This window comes from Perna viridis, chromosome 1 (genome assembly GCF_037379345.1).
Source record: "Perna viridis isolate PV_CMFRI_1.1 ecotype Kerala chromosome 1, ASM3737934v1, whole genome shotgun sequence".
In the NCBI taxonomy this organism is placed as follows: Eukaryota; Metazoa; Mollusca; class Bivalvia; order Mytilida; family Mytilidae; genus Perna; species Perna viridis.
Window position 1 is genome coordinate 69,974,102 of NC_142445.1, and position 18,193 is coordinate 69,992,294.

Here is an 18,193-nt window from a genome sequence, read left to right on the forward strand (position 1 = left end):
CATGCGATTACCATCGACAAAGTGCTTCCGGGAAGCTAACTCTGTTGTCACGTTTCAACTTTTCATTTGGTTTGTACTTTTTGTTAAAATTCACTAAACTTACAGCAGTTAGTATTTCTATTTTAATTAACTATTTTTAGTTTTTTTTCTGTCTTATTCATTTATACAATATTTGTATTTATACAAATGCAATTTAGTATTTACAAATAAAAATTTAGACTCCCAATCACAAATAATTCATCACGACATCAGTATACAGTATACTATAGTATACCGTAGACAATGCCTTAAATTCATGATGCAGTCTGTATTTCTGTCAAATTATATATTTTGCTATTCATAGATCAGAAATTATTTCAACATATTTTCCACATCCCATACAAATTTGTATACTATAGTCAAGTATGATAATTGATATTGGCATTATTGCCATATTGGCAATCTTCCAGATCAATGATTGATACCAGTTGATGTTTGCCATGCCCATGCAGCCTTGGACATTGATCACAACATGGTTTTCACCTTTTTTATCATGTAGTAGCCATCAGCTTTTTAGCAAAGTCTGAAACATATGTTCCCATGCTATGACAACTTATGAATATGACTAACATGATTTTGCATTTTTATCAATTTAGATCAAAGATCAGAATTGATAAATCAGTTACCAGCGCCTTCAGATTTGTAAAGCCTCATAGCATCTGTAATTATGTTATACTAACACAGTAAAATAGTCCCATTGTCATACCCCATTTAGGTTCAAATGCAGATAGCTAGGTCCACTTCATAGGTATTTCTAAAATACCAAATTTAATTCTAAATATTAAAGTCTTTTTGCAAGACATATGCATTAATTGTGATAAAAAATGTTTTATTATTTCACCTGAATAAATTTCATTTTGTCTTCATTTACAATATTTTGTTCACATACTTTATTATTGTCATTGAATTATTTGTAAAAATGGGGAAATATATTAAACATAATAAAAATACTTTGTGAAATTAAATGAAATACCAAAAAAAAAAATGAAGGTGTGAAATTTATCACAAATAAAAGCTGGATTAAAGTGCAGAAGTAAATATCACATTCATTACTTTGTACATGTAAATAATCTTATAAAACTTATAAATTTTACTAAAGTAATGGATATCAGGACATATCAAGATGGTAATTGAACTAGTGAAATAATCTAATGTAATAAAATAAACAGAGCCATAAATTATAGGTATACAATGTAATAGCAAAGCCATAAACCATAATCCAATTTCCATACTAATTTACTTCATGAATTTGCAATCAAAACTTGAATAATATTTCCTTTTCTTAAAGAAATTAACTCCTTAAAATTAATGATAAATAAAATTAATGATAAAAATATATTTATTGGTAATATTTATGACTAAATAAGTGTGTGTGTCGGTGTGTGTGTGTGAATCCACATTGGTATGTTTAATGAATATAAACACTTATTCTGTCATTTGTTGGGTGTATATGGCATTTCGATTTATTTTCAGCTACACTCCAGTTGATTGTGTTCATTGGTTGTTGTGTTTAATCTATATGTACAGCATTTATTAAGATAAGCATTGTTGTGATCAGTCAAATTCAATTTTGATTAGAATGATTAGGCAGAATCATCATATAATCATATTACAACAAGGACATCAATTAATTTAAAAAATATTTTACAAAAAATACAATAATAAACCAAGTGCCATTTTACAGAAAATAAGTGCCATTTTGACTATATTAGGTCCCATTTTAACCAAGTGCCATTTGAAACAATTGCCATTTTAACTGTTTACATAGGTGCCATTTTGACTGAGTGTCATTTTAGCTAGCAACCTTTACACCAATGAACAAACCCAATATACAACTTTTACTACTAACTAAATATGCTGATTGATTAGTATTGTGCATATGTGTATTAACAATGATCCAGTTAAATAAAGTTGACCTCTAACCTCTTACCAGTACCTGTTTATTTCTATGCAAGCAGTCATCCACTGTCGATATATTCAAGATGTCTATTTATTTTTAAATGCATAATAAACCATTTGATGTTTAGCTAGAAACGAAAACCCTGCAAGGCTATAGTCATCGATCATAGAAATGAAATATAAAGAGGAATGCTGAAGCTGTCTTCAGATATTTAATGCAGGCCCTTGCAGATCCAAATATTTACAAAAAGGGGGCTGTGGATCCGATCAATTAAATTATATAAAGAGAGTGGTTCCATGCTTTTATTTGCCACTCATTTTTTGGCCTAATGTTTTACAAATGGGTAGCATAACCCCTGAAACCACTCCAATGTATCACTCACTGTATCGTGTATTTTATTACAGTTACCACCTTCTGACATTGGAGGTCTGTAGATGACAAATAAAATTGAAACTTTGCTTAGATGATGGCATAGGAATTTTGATAATGCATTTCTTGGGAATGGTGTCAGTCTGTGGTCTGGAGATATTGCTTACTGTAATAATCATTCTATGGGGCTGTGTTGGGCATGTGTAAATATAATACAGCTGCAGGTGCCTCAGGGCCTTAGCAGAAGTGCATGGCTAGTGTTGTCTGCACAAAACATAATTGTTGAAATTATATTCTTAGACTTTGGCATTTATATTAATGTATGTCTATCTGGAACTAGGTTCCTAAGAAATCAAGCACTTTAAATGACACATAGGTGTCTATGCCATAATTTGTGGCACTTGAGCTATAAATCTTATCAACTGAGGAATGAAGCTAGTTGAGAGGGGCATGTGTCTAAGGACATGATATATTTCAATGATTGTGGCTTAATTTTGAGTGATTTGACCAACAGTTTCGACCTAGGAGTCGATAAATTGAATTTCAACTTCAAAATGTAAAACTAGGAAACACCAACTGAAGTAGTTTGTAGTTCAATTAAGCAGTATATCAGAGAGTGTTGCATTCATTCATCTTGGTGTTCCATGTAAACTGACATCAAACCTGAATATTACACAAACTGGGTTTTGTGTGTGTTGTTTGTATTATCCTTCGTAATCAGAATTGTGAATTAAAAAAAGAAATAGTTCACTATTTACCATTAAAAAAATAAGCTTATGTTTAGATATGTTTGAATTTGATCCCCATACTTTCCTTTTATCCCCAATTTTTGTAATTTGATGATTATTTGAGGCTTAAAAATTCAAACGATTGATATATAATGATTCACTTTTTGTTGATTTTATTCTATAATGCATCATACAGTATGTCAGTTTAAGGACTTTCAAATTTTTTGTTTATGTGTTATAGGACATTAATAATCTATATAAGGGGAGGGATGGGCATATTATGTGGTTTTGCCCTTCTGCTTATCACATTTTGATCCCTTTTCAGGTTTTATTCTATCAACATCAAACTGGTTTTAAGGCATATTTTTAAAGGTCTTGTTCAGGGAAAACAACTGTGTACAATTTCTGTTAGAGACAGAATGACTAAGTACAATGTTTTGTTTGTCCTGGGAGGCCCAGGTGCTGGTAAAGGTACACAGTGTGAGAAGATTGTACAGGTTAGTTTCTCACCCTTGAAGTACTTTCAAATTTAGATTTAGATTTATATACATATACAAAATGTAGACATTTGCAAGAACAAACCTTACTCAGTTACATATAGCTTCTACAAAGGTAACTAGAAAACTGTAAGCTCACTTGGTGATACCCCTACCCAGAAACCATAGAGGAAATCCCATAAGTTGTTAAGATGAAAAAACAAAAAAGAAGGAGGTGCACAATGGCATCATGTACAGTGTATTAAAGAATTCGAAAGTTTCATCAAATTCTATTTAACAGTATCAGAGGAGTTGTAGATTTGAACTGGGACAAATGAATAGCATGACAACTATACAGAATAATAAAAAAACAATGTTGTATTCATACAAGTTTTTCACTGTCACTTGATTTCAATGTAATAAGTAATAACACTTTATGAACTATGAAGCTATTTAATAAGGGTTTTCTAAAAGCTAGATATTATTCCTTAATCATTGCTTATGACATACAAAAAGTCAGTTCCATATTCTATGTATCTACAATTTTCATTTGATATATCGATAGGGAGTGAAAACATCTCAATCATTTCATGGTCATTTTTCACTCTCATCTTTGCATACTATTTATTTTGTTGATTTAACAGGAATTTGGTTTTGTCCATCTCTCAGCTGGTGAATTGTTACGACAAGAAAGAAACAGACCTGGGTCACAGTTTGGAGAAGAAATACAGACTCATATTAAAAATGGAACAATTGTACCTGTAGAAATCACATGCTCTTTGCTTAAAAGGGTATGCTATCTGATAAATTTAAATATTTTGAATTGTCTACCTTTTAGTTATGAACAATCATCTGGAATATATTATATCAATAATGGAATATACATTTAATATGTTTTAATGTTGTAGTTTCTACATGTGCATTTCCATGAATGTATTACAGTCTGTTGCAAACGTAGGAATGCAGCAATTTTTGTCTCGCCTGCATCAAATATCACAAAAAGCGAAATTAAGGTCGTTGATCAGGTCAGTTTGATATGAACTACTTACAGTAGGTCAATCATATTTGGTATGCAGTTGCATCAGCATCACTTTACAACAATTTTGTATCCATTTCGTGCACATGCCCCCATAGTCACAGTTGATGGACTTCAAGATTATCACTTAGTCACAGATCTTTGCTCTGTTCCAACAATAAACTATAATGTCCATGATATATAAAATAAGTAACACTGTCAACACCAATCAAGTCTTATCAGCATCCATGTGTGATAGGTGAGACATATCTCTGTGATAACAGTTTATTTAACAAATGTTCAGTTAAAAGCTTTTCAAATCAGATTGATCAGAATTTTGTGGACTTCTTGTATTGATATAGGCTATGGAACAAAGTGGGAAAGAAACATTTTTGATTGATGGCTTCCCAAGGAATCAGGATAATTTAGATGGATGGAACAAAGAAATGAGCGATGTGTCTGAAGTGAAGAGCGTATTGTTTTTTAATTGTTCAGAAGATGTAAGTCTGCTCTCAGTAATGGGGACCAACTAATCTTTGAACATTTCAGGAAATAATTTTTAACAGAGAACATTTTGATGTTTGATATGTCAACTTGTTTTGTTTTGCTTTTTATATGACCGCAAACAATTTTCAGTCATATATTGGTATGGTGCTGTTGTCATCATTGTTGTCAGTAGACACTTGGTTTTAGTGCAATAACTTGATTATTAGTCAATTGATCACTATAAACTTTTTTACAAGGAATGTTTGTACTGATTTTGAAGGTTATGGCCCAACCTTTTTAGAATTAGGAACAAAAAGGGGACCTAAAACAAGCATTTCATGGAATTTAATGATATAACTCCAATAAAAGCATAGGAATGTCTAAGATATTGTTCTACAATATTCTATACTACAATGGTCAGACTTAGATTGATTTTTAGGGTAAAGACTTGAACTTTTAAGAAATTAAGGGAAAAAAAGAGGAGCAGAAACATGCTTTTTCCTGCTGTTCAGACAATAACTTACCTATTAGTGAATGAATGTTTTTGAAATTGTATTATAAGGTGCCATACCACAAAAAGAAGACTGGGATTGATGTTTGGGGTTGTGAATTGAGCCAAATAAGAAGAAGGGACCACAAAAGGGCCAGAAACAAGTATTTTTTTTTCTGATTTCTTGTTGAAAGCTTGTTGATTTCTGGTCTGTTTTTTTTTTTTTTAATTTTCTGTATTAGATTCCTCATAAAAATCCTTGCCTGTTTTTCCATTAGATTTCAGCTATCTCTTACAGTTTCCAAATTATAAGGGGTCAAAGGGAGCCACTTCCTAAAAAAATTGTCTTTTTATACACCCACCCACAAATTTGCGATCCTATATTGGTATTGTGCTGCCATCGTCCACATCTTCGTTGGCCACTTTGGTAGACACTTGGTTTTTGTGCCATAACTGGAGTATTAGTTAATTGATCTTTATAATATTTTTCTTCATTGGCCACTTTGGTTGACACTCGGTTTTTGTGCCATAACTTGGGTATTAGTTAATTGATCTTTATAATATTTTATAACAAGATTACAAACCACAAAGGACAGGTTTGTATTGATTTTTTTTTTTTTTTTTCGGGGGGGGGGGGGGGGGGGTTATAGCCCAACTGTTTTAGAATTAGGGGCCCAAAAGGGGCCTAACACAAGTATTTCATAGAATTCAACTATGTTGTTCTAGTAAGACTTTGGAATGTCTATAATATTGTTCCACAATAATGTATACCACAATGGTCAGACTTGGATTGATTTTTGGGGTAAAGACTTGAACTTTATTTATTTTTGGTCCTATTTTGATTTTTTTTTAATGAAAATCCATGCCTGTGTTTTTAATCAGATTTCAGATACCTCTTACATTTTTGAGTTACCGGTATAAGGGGACAAAGGAGCCATGCCCCAAAAAAGTTGTTTATTGGATTCCTTTTAAATGAGATTTCAGGTATCTTTAAAGTTTTCTAGGTATAAGGGGTCAAAATTTTTAGCTCACCTGGTCGTCGTCGTCAGTCATCGTCGTTAACAATTTTTCAAAACTTTTCTCCTCTGACACTACATGACCAATTGGAACCAAACTTGGTATGAATGTTCCTTAGGGTATCCTGCATAGAACTGACGTTGGGATTTTTGATCCGTTGAAAAACATGGCTGTCGTTACTAAAAATAGAACATAGGAGTCAGACAGTAGTTTTTCACATATATCTCCAAAACCGTTAGGTTTAGCCATATTCTGACATGGGTAAAAGTGTTCAGCATGATGAGATCTATCAGCGGTCAAAATTTCATTTTAATGTATTGTGCCATGTTGGAGTTATTGCCCTTTTTTGATGTTTTTTGCTTTTAATGTTATTTCTTTCAAAAATCTTCTCCTCTGACACTACTTGACGAATTAGAACCAAACTTGGTATGAATGTTCCTTGAGGTATCCTGCCTAGAACTGTGGTAGGGATTTTCAATCCATCAAAAAGTATGGCTGCGGTTACTAAAAATAGAACATAGGAGGTCAGACAGCAGTTTTTCGCATATATCTCCAAAATGATAAGTTTAGCCCAATTTTGACATGAATGAAAGTGTACGGCATGATGAGATCTATCTGCAGTCAAATTTTCATTTTAATCTGTTAGGCCATGTTTGAGCTATTGCCCTTTTTCGATGTTTTTATGCTATTTTTAATGTTGTTTCTTTCAAAAATCTTCTCCTCTGACACTACTTGACCAATTGGAACCAAACTTGGTATGAATGTTCCTTGGATTATCCTGTATAGAACTTATGTGGGAATTTTTGATCCGTTGAAAAACATGGCCACTGTTACTTAAAATAGAACCAAGGGGTCAGACAGCAGTTTTTCGCATATATCTCCCAAACCATTAGGTTTAGCTAATTTTGAGATGGGTAAAAGTGTTTAGCATGATGAGATCTATCTGTGGTCAAATTTTCATTTTAATCTATTTAGCCATGTTGGAGTTATTGCCCTTTTACAAAGTTAATTTGCTATTTTTAATGTTATTTCTTTCAAAAATCTTCTCCTCTGACATTAATGTACCAATTGAAACAAAATTGGTATGAATGTTCTTTAGGGCATTGAACAGGAGTGGGGTTTTTTGATCCGTTGAAAAACATGGCCACTGTTACTAAAAATAGAACATAGGGGTCAGACAATAGTTTTTGCATATATCTCTAAAACCGTTAGGTTTAGCCAGCACTCCACAGTATTGTAGAACTGCCTAATTTTGGTCTTGTAATCTGATGCTTTGTAACATTTATCACTTAAAAAAATTGTCAAGCATCTGTAAATCTATATATCTAGAAATAGCTCAAACCAAGGCCTTCAGGGTGCAGTGAAAATTTTCTGGAAAAAAAATACCCACAGCAAATAGGGTTACCATAGAAACCATGCAAAAATATGCGAAAATTTGCAAAAAAGTTCATAAAATCAGGTTTAAAAATATCAAATTTCCCGCAAAATATCTTAAATTTTTATTTCATGCCCTGAAACTGTCCAAACTTTTTTCTTTGAAAACCCCTTCCTCGTATGGGCATCGCCGGTTAGATTTTGAGCTATTTCACTTTGTAATCCACTTATTAAATTTTGCGTGGTAAAAAATTGACTTACTTTCACTTTCACAATGAAGTCAAATTGTCATTGAAAAAAAGCCCCTTCAACATTGAAAATATATATTTTTTTTGTTTGTTTGTTGGGGTTTAACGTCCGAGCAGCAATATTTCAGCTATATTCAGATGATGAACATGAAATTGATGATAAAATGACCATGAAATGATGATGAAATGAAAAAGGGATTGAACACAAGGACAATGGGGTCAATAATTTTTTATTGCCACTTGAAATAGGGAGAGGTGGGTAGGGTCAGGCAATTTAGCCTCCTGTGGTGGAGCCCTATGGTTCCTACTCCGGGAGAATACCACAGTAGGGTTCTTTAACGTGCGAGGAACGGGGCATCTTTCCCAACACGGGGCACCACTATGGTTTGCGGTCAGGTTTTCCGTATTATAGCCTGACAACCCCAGCATGTAACACGCCAAGGGTACCCCATTCAACCACCTGGGGCACACATACCAGTTGCTCTGTGGGCAGAGCACCCTATCCCCCGGCTAGGATTCTGAGCACTGTTTAGTCGCCTTTTACGACAAGCCTAGCGCTGCTGCAGGCCTATTCTTTTAACACCCGGACCTGCACGGGGCTGAAAATATATAAAACATTGCAAAATACTTTTAAAAGTCCCCTTTTTCAGAAAATGTTTTATCAACAATAGATTCTTCATTTTTAATCACTATAGCAACCACCGGTTTCCATTAATGTCATTTCTCATTCCTAGCAAAAAATTCAAAACTAAACTAAACTGTGGAGTGCTGGCTTAGCCAAATTTTTTCAATAGCTGAAATGATCCTTATTTTTAGGACTACAAAAGTCTTCAGGCATATAAGTTGTCAGATGCCTCGTTGTAAGAGTTATTGCCCATTAAAGGTGAAAAATTTACTTTTTTTTTTACAGTTTTCAGTCAGTATCTTGAAAACTATGATAGATTTAGACTTTCATTTGCTGAAATGATCCTTATGATAAGTCCTATCAAAGTTTTCTTGTCAAAATTGTTGTATAAAAAACTTAAGTATTGTGTCCACACTTGCCCCAGCTGTTCAGGCTTGGACCACTTCTGTTGTATTATGCTGCCCTCCACGAAGCTTTTTATTTATTTTTAGTGCATTTTTTAAAAACTAATTATATATTAGATTTCATATGAGAATCTCAGCCTAATATAAAAAGAGCTTAAAAAAGTTTGCTTACCTAATTAACCCTATCATTTACAGTTAATAATGATGTACAAAGTGCTCCATGAATGCAACCTGAAGCAGACCTTTATACTTAAATTGAATTTCAAAATAATGTGCGATATTGTGTCCAATAAGTTGTTATGGCCATAATGAACTGTAAGTTCCTATGTTTAGTGTGTCAAAAACTAATATTGTGTCCTCACTTGCCTCAAGTGAATGGAGTTCAGCAGGCTGCTGTCACATCATACTGGGCTCAGCAAAGCTTTTTATTTTGTAAATGTGATATTAAAGTGATTTGATTTGTTACTTCATCTTTACTTTTAAGACAAAACCATTTCCTTTTGAAACTTTTGAAAAAAAAATTCTTTTAAAAGCTTAATTGTCACATGTATAATTTTGATTTAGATATGTGTACAGAGATGTCTAAGTCGAGGTCAGACCAGTGGGAGAGTTGATGATAATAAAGACAGTTTGAAGAAAAGGTACATCATTTATTTGTTTCCTTTTCAAATAAAACTGTATCTGTTGTTCAATTTTTGTATTCTTCTTGCAAATGTGACTTCAGTTCATCCATTGTTGTGTAACATCTTTGTAAAAGAACATTCTCATTGTATTTCAATTAAACTTACGTTACTTTGTACTCACTAGTGTTTTTTAAAAAAATTTAAGTTGTGATTATACCCATCCAACACATTGGTATTTTTTTAGATGAAAGTAAATATAGGCAGATTTGTCTCCTCTTATTGAAATATTTTTGTTCTATAATCACCTGTTCTTTATTTGATGGGACAATGAATGGTGTTTATGTTAATTTGTTTGTTTTTAATTGTAGGATACAAATTTATTCCACTTCAACAATGCCTATTATAGAGCATTATAGAAAACTAAACTTAGTACTGGAAATAAATGGTGAAAAGACGGCAGATCAGGTAATATAGTTACCACTGTATATCTCTCCTTGTTCCTCAAACAAAAGCTTGTCCATGCCATAACCTTTTATGATACTGCCAAAAAAATTGTAGTCATGTAATGGTAGGGCACTGTTTGTCTTGGTTGTTGTTAGGTATTTGATGTCGTGATAACAACTCGAGTTTAAGTGTAAAGACCTTTATGAAATTGAACCAAAAGATGCCATACCACAAATGAAGGCTGGGTTTGATTTTGAAAGTTGTGACATGAAACATTAAGTAAATAGTGGCAAAAAGCAATTGTTTTCTACTGCATCCACACAATATGTTATATATATTATATAGTGTGTAAATCTCTATGAAATCGTTTTCTATACCATACTATACAAAAAAGGCTGGGACTGAGTTATTCTCATACAACCGCAAAATTATACATTGACATTAAAATTTAATTGCAATACAAATGAAGATGTATTAAGCTTTAATGTTGTGTCAATATGATGCTTACCCCAACTGTTCAGGTTTTATCCTCCATAATTTTATCATGCCACTAAGAAGCCTTTTGGTTTTTATTATATTTTACATGTGGATATTTTATCTTATGGTCAGGGGCAGATTCAGGCGGGGGCGTGCACCCCTCCAAAAAAAAATTTGCAAAGCATGGGTTATCAGGGGTAGATTTAGGCAGTTTTAGGTTGAAACTGTAATTTCTCATTAATTTTACCACAAAATATATCTACATTGCACCCGCTGTAGAAGAATATTTAAAAAAAAAATTAACCTAAAAAATTTTAACTGTGCCCCCCCCCCCCCCAATCTAAAATCCTGGTTCAGCCCCTGGTGGTTGTGTAAAGATGACCTCTATGTGACCTTGATCTTCGACGTAGAGATCAATTTTATGCTTTAATTCAGGTATAGTTTGTGTGTCTTGACATTTTTTATCTTATAGATACTCAGATAGGTCACATATTTCATAAGTAAAAAGTTACAATATAATTACTGAGTCAACAGTATATTAAAATTTAAAGTAAAATTCAAGGACTTTGACTTCAAATAAAATTGAACTAATGCACACTATTGTAGATGAGAACTAGACTTGATTCTGTCTGTTTTATTTTTAGGTATATGATGATGTAAAGAAATCCCTTGCACCACTCAAGTTGTAACATAAACTGTGATATTTTAATGTAACTTGTGTGAACTTATGAATGTTTTCTATCATATCAGTTTGTTTCCATGTGAAAGTTGCTGTATTGTACAATGTATTTATATGTTGTTTTTAATATTTCTTTCATTCAAAACAAAGATATGATTCTTGCAATCAATTTTTAGGTTTTTATAGTGTAAACATTTTAAGAATGTTTATTATTTTATAAGACTAGGATGGAATTCTTTTTGTGTGATTTACTTGTAAATTTCAAGTTTGGAATTGTTGTTATAAACCCAAACTTTTATTGGATAAATTGCTAATCAAAACACTGCAACCTGTTTTAATTCAGGGAAGAGTTTATGCTATTTTGACTTCTGTAATTTTCTTATTAGATGCATTCCTGAATTGATATTATAAATGGTTTTTTTTTTTTTTTGTAATCAGTTTTTGATTTATTCTTTTGTATGTTACTAATGAATTACAAATACCATGACACAACAAAAACATTTGGTACTAAAAATAATAATTCCCTGATTTTATAAGACTGCAGTACCAGTAATTCTGTTGAGGGAATGGGGCTGTTATTATAAGTCAGTAAACTTACATGTTTTTGAACCCGCTTCCTTGTCTTAAAATAGCTATATCCTTAATTGTTGATGCTTCCAGAAATATCCTTTTTTTGTATTTCATTTTTAGGATTGTTTTGATAACATTTTTGTGCTTTTGCTCATTTATTTCCACTTTGAAAAAAACTTCCAGATGTTTTTAAATGCCACTACCATTTATATCAAAACAACCTTATTACCTGGTGTATTGTATGAGATATATTTAAAGATAGATGTTTCTCCAGTTGTCTGTACACTATTTTTGCTTTTCAAGAAATAAGGAATGGGTTAAAATGAACTAAAATATTGATGACAGCCTTTCTCAAATGTGGCATGTAATATCAAAATCCCCTAGACTATTTTTTTAACACCAATTGTTGTCTACCATGCTGTATTTTGTTATAGTCTCCTTTTGTTCTGTTTATCATGTTCAAGATTTTGTACATTTAAAAAATCTGTGAGATCTAAAAATAGAACAAAACTAAATAAAAATGTTTGTCATTACCTTAACATTTCTTATAAACTTATATGAACAAGTTGGAATTTGAATGTTGATCAAAAGTGTTTTAACCCTCATACAATCTCAGTATTTACAAAATAAGTATATATTTTTATTTAGTTTTAATATAGTTCATTGTTGAAATCCAAACATATATTAAATTTTGGGTTATAGGCCGTTTGTACAGACCTGAATGCTGGTTTTGAAATGCCTACAACATAGCAACATTTGTTTTGGACTGAATCAGGTTTTATATTCCCAGTTTAAACTATAAACTGTTTTAAACTAAAATATAATGTATCTTTGTCATATAATCACTGCCTTTAATTATGAGTTGCATAATTTCATGCTATTTTTGGGTTAATAATAATGTTGTGGGAAAGCCAATGACAATAGTTATTGCAATAAAGCAATCTTTTTATATTTACAAATGTTGTTTTTTTTTTTAATTTCTTGTATGGTAAAGCTAACAGTAGATTTTAACAACTGAAACTAACAAAAGATTTACTAACATGATTCATCCACTTAATTTGTCTTGTGGCTTAACTATTGATGTTTAGGGATCACTGTACTGGAGAAAGGTAACTTGCATCTCTTCATGTACAAGCATTTTTATCATTTTGTTTACTTACAAGACATCAGAATAGAGTAGTCTTCGTGTTGGTTAAACACTGATCAAAGGAGATTGTGTATAAACCTAAGTGTTTTCTACTAAGGAAATTTTGTATAAACCTAAGTGTTTGCTACTAAGGAGATTTTGTATAAACCTAAGTGTTCGCTACTAAGGAGATTGTGTATAAACATAAGATTTTGCTATTAAGGAGATTGTGTATTCTAATTCTAGAGCTATAGTTGCAATCTGGCCGAGAAGGCAGGCGTAAATTGTTGAAAATTTGTGTGGAAGAAATAGCCTTGATGATATGTCACGTATTTTCTGAGAAAAATGATGAACTGTGATTCATTTAAATAAGGCTTCCTAGACATTTATACAAATTTATATGCAATGATCTCCATTCCTGAACTCATTCAGAATATTTTGCAATGTATATCATTGTTTTAAATTTAGAAAATGTAAATTAGACATCCTCTGGTGAATTTGCACAGGATTCAATGTGTTGAATTGTCTTGTACAGCTGTATTATTGATTGTTCAGGTAAAATCCCACTATTTTTGAGCTGACATTACCAAAAGTTAATTAGCCCTTATTTTCATTATTAATACATTTTTGTATTGTATACTCAAAATGCAATGTGTGAACTGCAATAATACACTTCTACTTCTTAAAATGAACATTGAAGGTGGAGTTTTAATGAATGTGTAAAGAAATGAGCTAAATAGCAAAAACTTTTTTAAGTCAAAATTTGTTTCATTTTACTTTCTTGTTAACTACCATACCATGCACATCTGAAGGAGTAATCCCTCCCAGAGTTAAACTTATAAGCTAACTAGAGGCTTTTGGGAGTTTGAAAATCACACATGAGTAAGCCAATATGAAATGAATCCAGGGATGAAAACTTAAGAGCTATTTTCAATAGGTTTTAACAACAACTTAAATGGCCAAAGCCATCAAAGGAACTTTACAGAAGTTGCTTTCAACATTCAGAGCTTATAATCACAACACAAGCCAGTAAATTAGTAAGCGAGGTTTTTTACTATAATAGAGTGAAAGGATATCAAATATGAATGAATTTTTTTTTATATTGTGGGTGTGTTGCACAGTGATATGGTCAAGTATAAACAATGTTCATTTTATTCAATTATTTTTGTCTTGAAATATATGAAACATCTGCATGTATATTTCAATTACCACCTGGTTTTAAAACAGAGAAATAGAAGCCTGCCCGCCAAATAAAGATTTTTGCTAAAATTAGCCCGCCCTTCAAAAAAATAGCCAGTCTCCGGCTGGCGGGCAGGCTACTATTTCGAACTCTGCTAGTAGGCAAAGGAATCATTTTAAAATCAATAATTTATTAACACAAAATATAAACCTTATACATCTTGACTCATTTTTAGATTGGAAGCTTTGCATTTGTCATCGTATAACTTCTTAGCAATATTAGAATATTGTTCAGCTAATTTGCTATTTTGTTCAACACCATCTCCATTTCTAAACATAATACTTAAATTGTAACAAGAACGTATACTTTGCAGTTCACATCCTTTCTTGTGATAATTCATAGATTTTATCATGTCCTTTTCCACATGAGATCCCTTCCTATAGATTTCTCCCAATTTTGAACAGTTTCTTGGATCATTTTGATCACAGCCTTGATTAAATAATTTCAAACATTTCTCTAAGTTAGTGTTTTCTCCAACATAGTCTTTGTCCATGTACATTAAAGCCGCAGAATAACAGGACTCATTGAAATCATTGTCACAAGCTTTTTCATGATAGTGGAAAATTTCCTCTGTTGTAGCTGGAAGTGCTGAAAAAAAAGGAGAATCAAGGGCTTTAAAATACCTTATGTTGTTTTTCTTCACATACAATAGCAAATATTTTACAGTGGTATAATAATATAGAGCTGTCCTCTTTTTTAAACAGTTGTTTTTTTGTGTGATAACTTGAATATGAGTAAACAGATGAGGGTAACATACCACAAAGTGAAAGTTTGTTTTGATTTTGGGGTGTTACAGTCCCAATATTTTATCAATAAGGATAAAAAAACAAGCATTTTATCAAATTTAACATATATATATATGGATCTCTTTAAATTTGTACCACAAGGTTCCATACCACAGAGGCCAGACAGTGCTCTTACCTAACCATTATAGAATCGGGGCCTGAATAGGGTAATTTCTTCAATTTCCAAATAAAACCTTGAGTAAAAGTGTAAAATTGTACCACAAGGTTCTACACCATATTGGGAAGGTCTTGTTTGAATCAGGAGGATATACATTGAGATTTAGAGCCAAAAGGAAGTTGGTTTTTTTTTTAATAACTTATGTGTATGAAGTCAGACAAGGTTCCATACCACCATAAAGAGGTTGAGATTGATGCTTGAGCTTGTGATAATCTGAGTATAATAAAAAAAAAAAACACTGACTTGGTTTCCAGACAATTACCTGAGTAAAGTGAAAAGATTGCTTTGAAATTATGCTTCGAAGTTCCATACCACAAAAGAAGGTTTTGATTGATAACAAGGGTTATGATTTCAACAGTTTAGGATTAAGAGGCCAACAAAGAATCAGAAATAATATTTGAGTCAATTTTTATTGCAAATTTTAAATTTTTTTTAACACTTTATTCCCGTTTAGAACTGTCCCTTTATACATAAAAAATCATTTTACAAAACTTCAGATTTTTAGAGGAAGAATTTGCAAGAATTTTAGAAAAATAGCTTTCCATTCAAGCTACAGTAGTTGCATTGAAACCATGATACTTCCTTGCCCTTCCAGCCATAACAAGATATTTATTTAAACTATTTGCATATCAACTTTGTCAAATACATTTTCAATGGTCTGCAATTTCAAATTTGTAATACATTTATCACTAGACTTCACAAATTATCAAGATGATCTAATTGCAGCCTACCTTTTCTCATCATATGTTTAGCTAATCTGTTGCAGCTGATTCCATAGTTATACTCATCACATGTCTTCCTGTACAAATGAAATGCTTTTGATTTGTCCAATTTCATAGTTTCGTAATACTGGGCAAGTCTATGGCAGCCTAAAATCAAAACAGAAAGCAATATTTTCTATGTTATAATCTGCCTTTTTATACTGTAACTTTATGTTTTAAATGAATTCGAGATTTCATTTCTGATCTGATATACCAGTAAATATGTTAAAAATCAATGAAATTTCTAAACGAATACCATTAAAAACCTGCACATCCCCTTGTGTCAGGGTAGTTATAAATTCCCATGCTAGTCACTATTGACCTAGGATTTCTTTTTAGATTTTTAGAATGTCTGTCTTTCCACATATAGAAAAATATACCTTTCAACAAGTATCTGACATGTAAAAGGATCAAAGGGATTCAAAAGAGACAAGTCTCATATCCTGTTTCCTCTATAACTCACAGTAAAATGTTTTTCACAATAGTTAGCATCTGAACACATAATGGACGGCTGTATATATGATGCAAGGACTTGGACAAATATAATCCCAGTCTGTATATATGATACAAGGCCTTGGACATACCCAAGTCAATTAAATGGCAAGTTAAATCCACAATAACAGTTCAAGTAGGCCATCCTGCCACACTTCACCTTCCTCAAGAGTTTTTACCTCGTGAAAGATGATTTCATTGTATATTTTATTTACATAATGAAATAATACATGAATTGATACTTGTCAGTTTGCTCAAAATGACCCAAGAATTGCCTCTGAATCACCATTGGACTTCAAAGAAACAATGCAATTTTAAATTGTTACACAGGGACGGGGCCAATTACATGACAAAGTTATGCATACATTACCATTATTTTTAAAAAGCGTGCATTACCATTACTCAATGAATTACAATACACATTACTCACAAATGTAATGCATTACAGTTATTTTTTAATTTACATTACAGTATGGATTCAGAACAGCTAACTACAAACAAGTTATTTCAAAGCATTTTTTACCCATTTCAAAACTACACAAGGCCAATCAGACAGATACACAAAAAAGTTACTTTATTAAATGGCAGAGTCTTGTTGTTATCGTTACAAATGAAGTATTGGGCACGAGGTGAAAATTGACGTTTATTACATAAAGAACAGTTCATACCGTCTGGGCTTTTTTCTCCAAAGCAGTGGAAGGAATATTCGATTTCCAGATTTTTTATGTATTCTTCGACCTGTTTTTCATCTTTAAAATCCCACGATGGGTTACTCATTTCGTAATCGACAACGAGGTATTAAATCGCTTGATATTGTGGAGGCCTTTGCTTTGAACAACCTTGTGGGAACCGGATATTGCAGATTGTAGGACCGGTATGCGTATACTAGGAAACGAAATATAAGCGAGCACTATTATAGTAGTTTCAACGGGAAGTTTATATATGTTATTACATTTCGTATTTTATAGTCCATTCAAACCATGTATTTCAAACACACCCATGTTTTGTGATATTACACTTAATACGATAAAATCACAAACTTAATCGGATAAGCATTACGTGTTATTTTGGCCCACTCCTTTCTTAGCTCAAACCCCTAAAAATGATTAATAGTAATGATATATCACCACGATATGTCAAACACAGCACAATATATCTCCATCTTTACTGGAAATGCCTTTCCTTTTCGGTACTGATGCGCATCCTTTTCATTTTTAAAGATGACTTTATTTTGGAAAATGAATAGTTGAAGTGTTCATTTTTGTTATTTTGCTATTGTTGATTTCTTTAAATATAATATGGGGTAGGCATTGCCTAAATCTGCGAGCACCGTGAGCTTTACCATACATGTATAGTCTGTGCGAGACTTGTAAAAAAATAAAGGACATTACAAAAGGGGTCGACCCGGATGAAATTTTGGCCTCGCAAGTGCAATATTTTTATTTACATTTAAGCAGCAAGCAAAATCAATATTTCTATTTGAAAAGCTATCTTGTTATTCATAGCCCCTAGTTATAATTTTTTTTAAATTAATGAATAACTTGAACATTTTTTTCCTCAAAATTCCAACCCCATCCCCCTCTTTCCCTCGCTCTCAAAAGGGCATCTCTATCAACATCTATTTCAATTTTGGCCTGTCAGATCAAT

General features: G+C 32.2%; 2 protein-coding genes across 3 annotated transcripts; one reads left to right on the forward strand and one right to left on the reverse strand.

The window, feature by feature from the left end:
- The first annotated feature begins 23 nt into the window (after window positions 1–23).
- LOC148630185 (UMP-CMP kinase-like) lies at window positions 24–12,923 on the forward strand. Of its 2 annotated transcripts, none has more exons than XM_088562643.1 (7): window positions 24–107; window positions 3,362–3,533; window positions 4,157–4,303; window positions 4,890–5,027; window positions 9,736–9,812; window positions 10,163–10,259; window positions 11,360–12,923. In XM_088562643.1, the coding sequence occupies exons 2-7, from the start codon at window positions 3,456–3,458 to the stop codon at window positions 11,402–11,404; spliced, it is 582 nt and encodes a 193-aa protein (XP_088418769.1). In that variant the 5' UTR covers window positions 24–107; window positions 3,362–3,455; the 3' UTR covers window positions 11,405–12,923. The 2 variants fall into 2 exon arrangements, with proteins under 2 accessions (XP_088418769.1, XP_088418768.1); XM_088562642.1 differs by having other exon boundaries at window positions 24–69.
- A 1,520-nt stretch (window positions 12,924–14,443) lies between these two features.
- On the reverse strand, window positions 14,444–17,425 carry LOC148630186 (cytochrome c oxidase assembly factor 7B-like). Its single transcript, XM_088562640.1, has 3 exons — window positions 17,215–17,425; window positions 16,025–16,162; window positions 14,444–14,918 (listed from the first exon to the last, which is right to left on the reverse strand). Exons 1-3 carry the CDS (start codon window positions 17,321–17,323, stop codon window positions 14,482–14,484), a joined length of 684 nt encoding a protein of 227 aa, XP_088418766.1. The 5' UTR covers window positions 17,324–17,425; the 3' UTR covers window positions 14,444–14,481.
- Window positions 17,426–18,193: the final 768 nt, after the last annotated feature.

Excerpts from the sequence above, each read along its gene's own strand:
- LOC148630185 (XM_088562643.1), top strand. The coding sequence starts at position 3,456 with ATGACTAAGTACAATGTTTTGTTTGTCCTGGGAGGCCCAGGTGCTGGT. Across the intron at positions 4,304-4,889 it reads CATGCTCTTTGCTTAAAAGG|GCTATGGAACAAAGTGGGAA; the intron begins GTATGCTATCTG and ends GTATTGATATAG. Across the intron at positions 5,028-9,735 it reads TTTTTAATTGTTCAGAAGAT|ATATGTGTACAGAGATGTCT; the intron begins GTAAGTCTGCTC and ends ATTTTGATTTAG.
- LOC148630186 (XM_088562640.1), bottom strand. The coding sequence starts at position 17,323 with ATGAGTAACCCATCGTGGGATTTTAAAGATGAAAAACAGGTCGAAGAA. Across the intron at positions 16,163-17,214 it reads TGGAGAAAAAAGCCCAGACG|GCTGCCATAGACTTGCCCAG; the intron begins GTATGAACTGTT and ends TTTTGATTTTAG. Across the intron at positions 14,919-16,024 it reads TAAACATATGATGAGAAAAG|CACTTCCAGCTACAACAGAG; the intron begins GTAGGCTGCAAT and ends CTTTTTTTTCAG.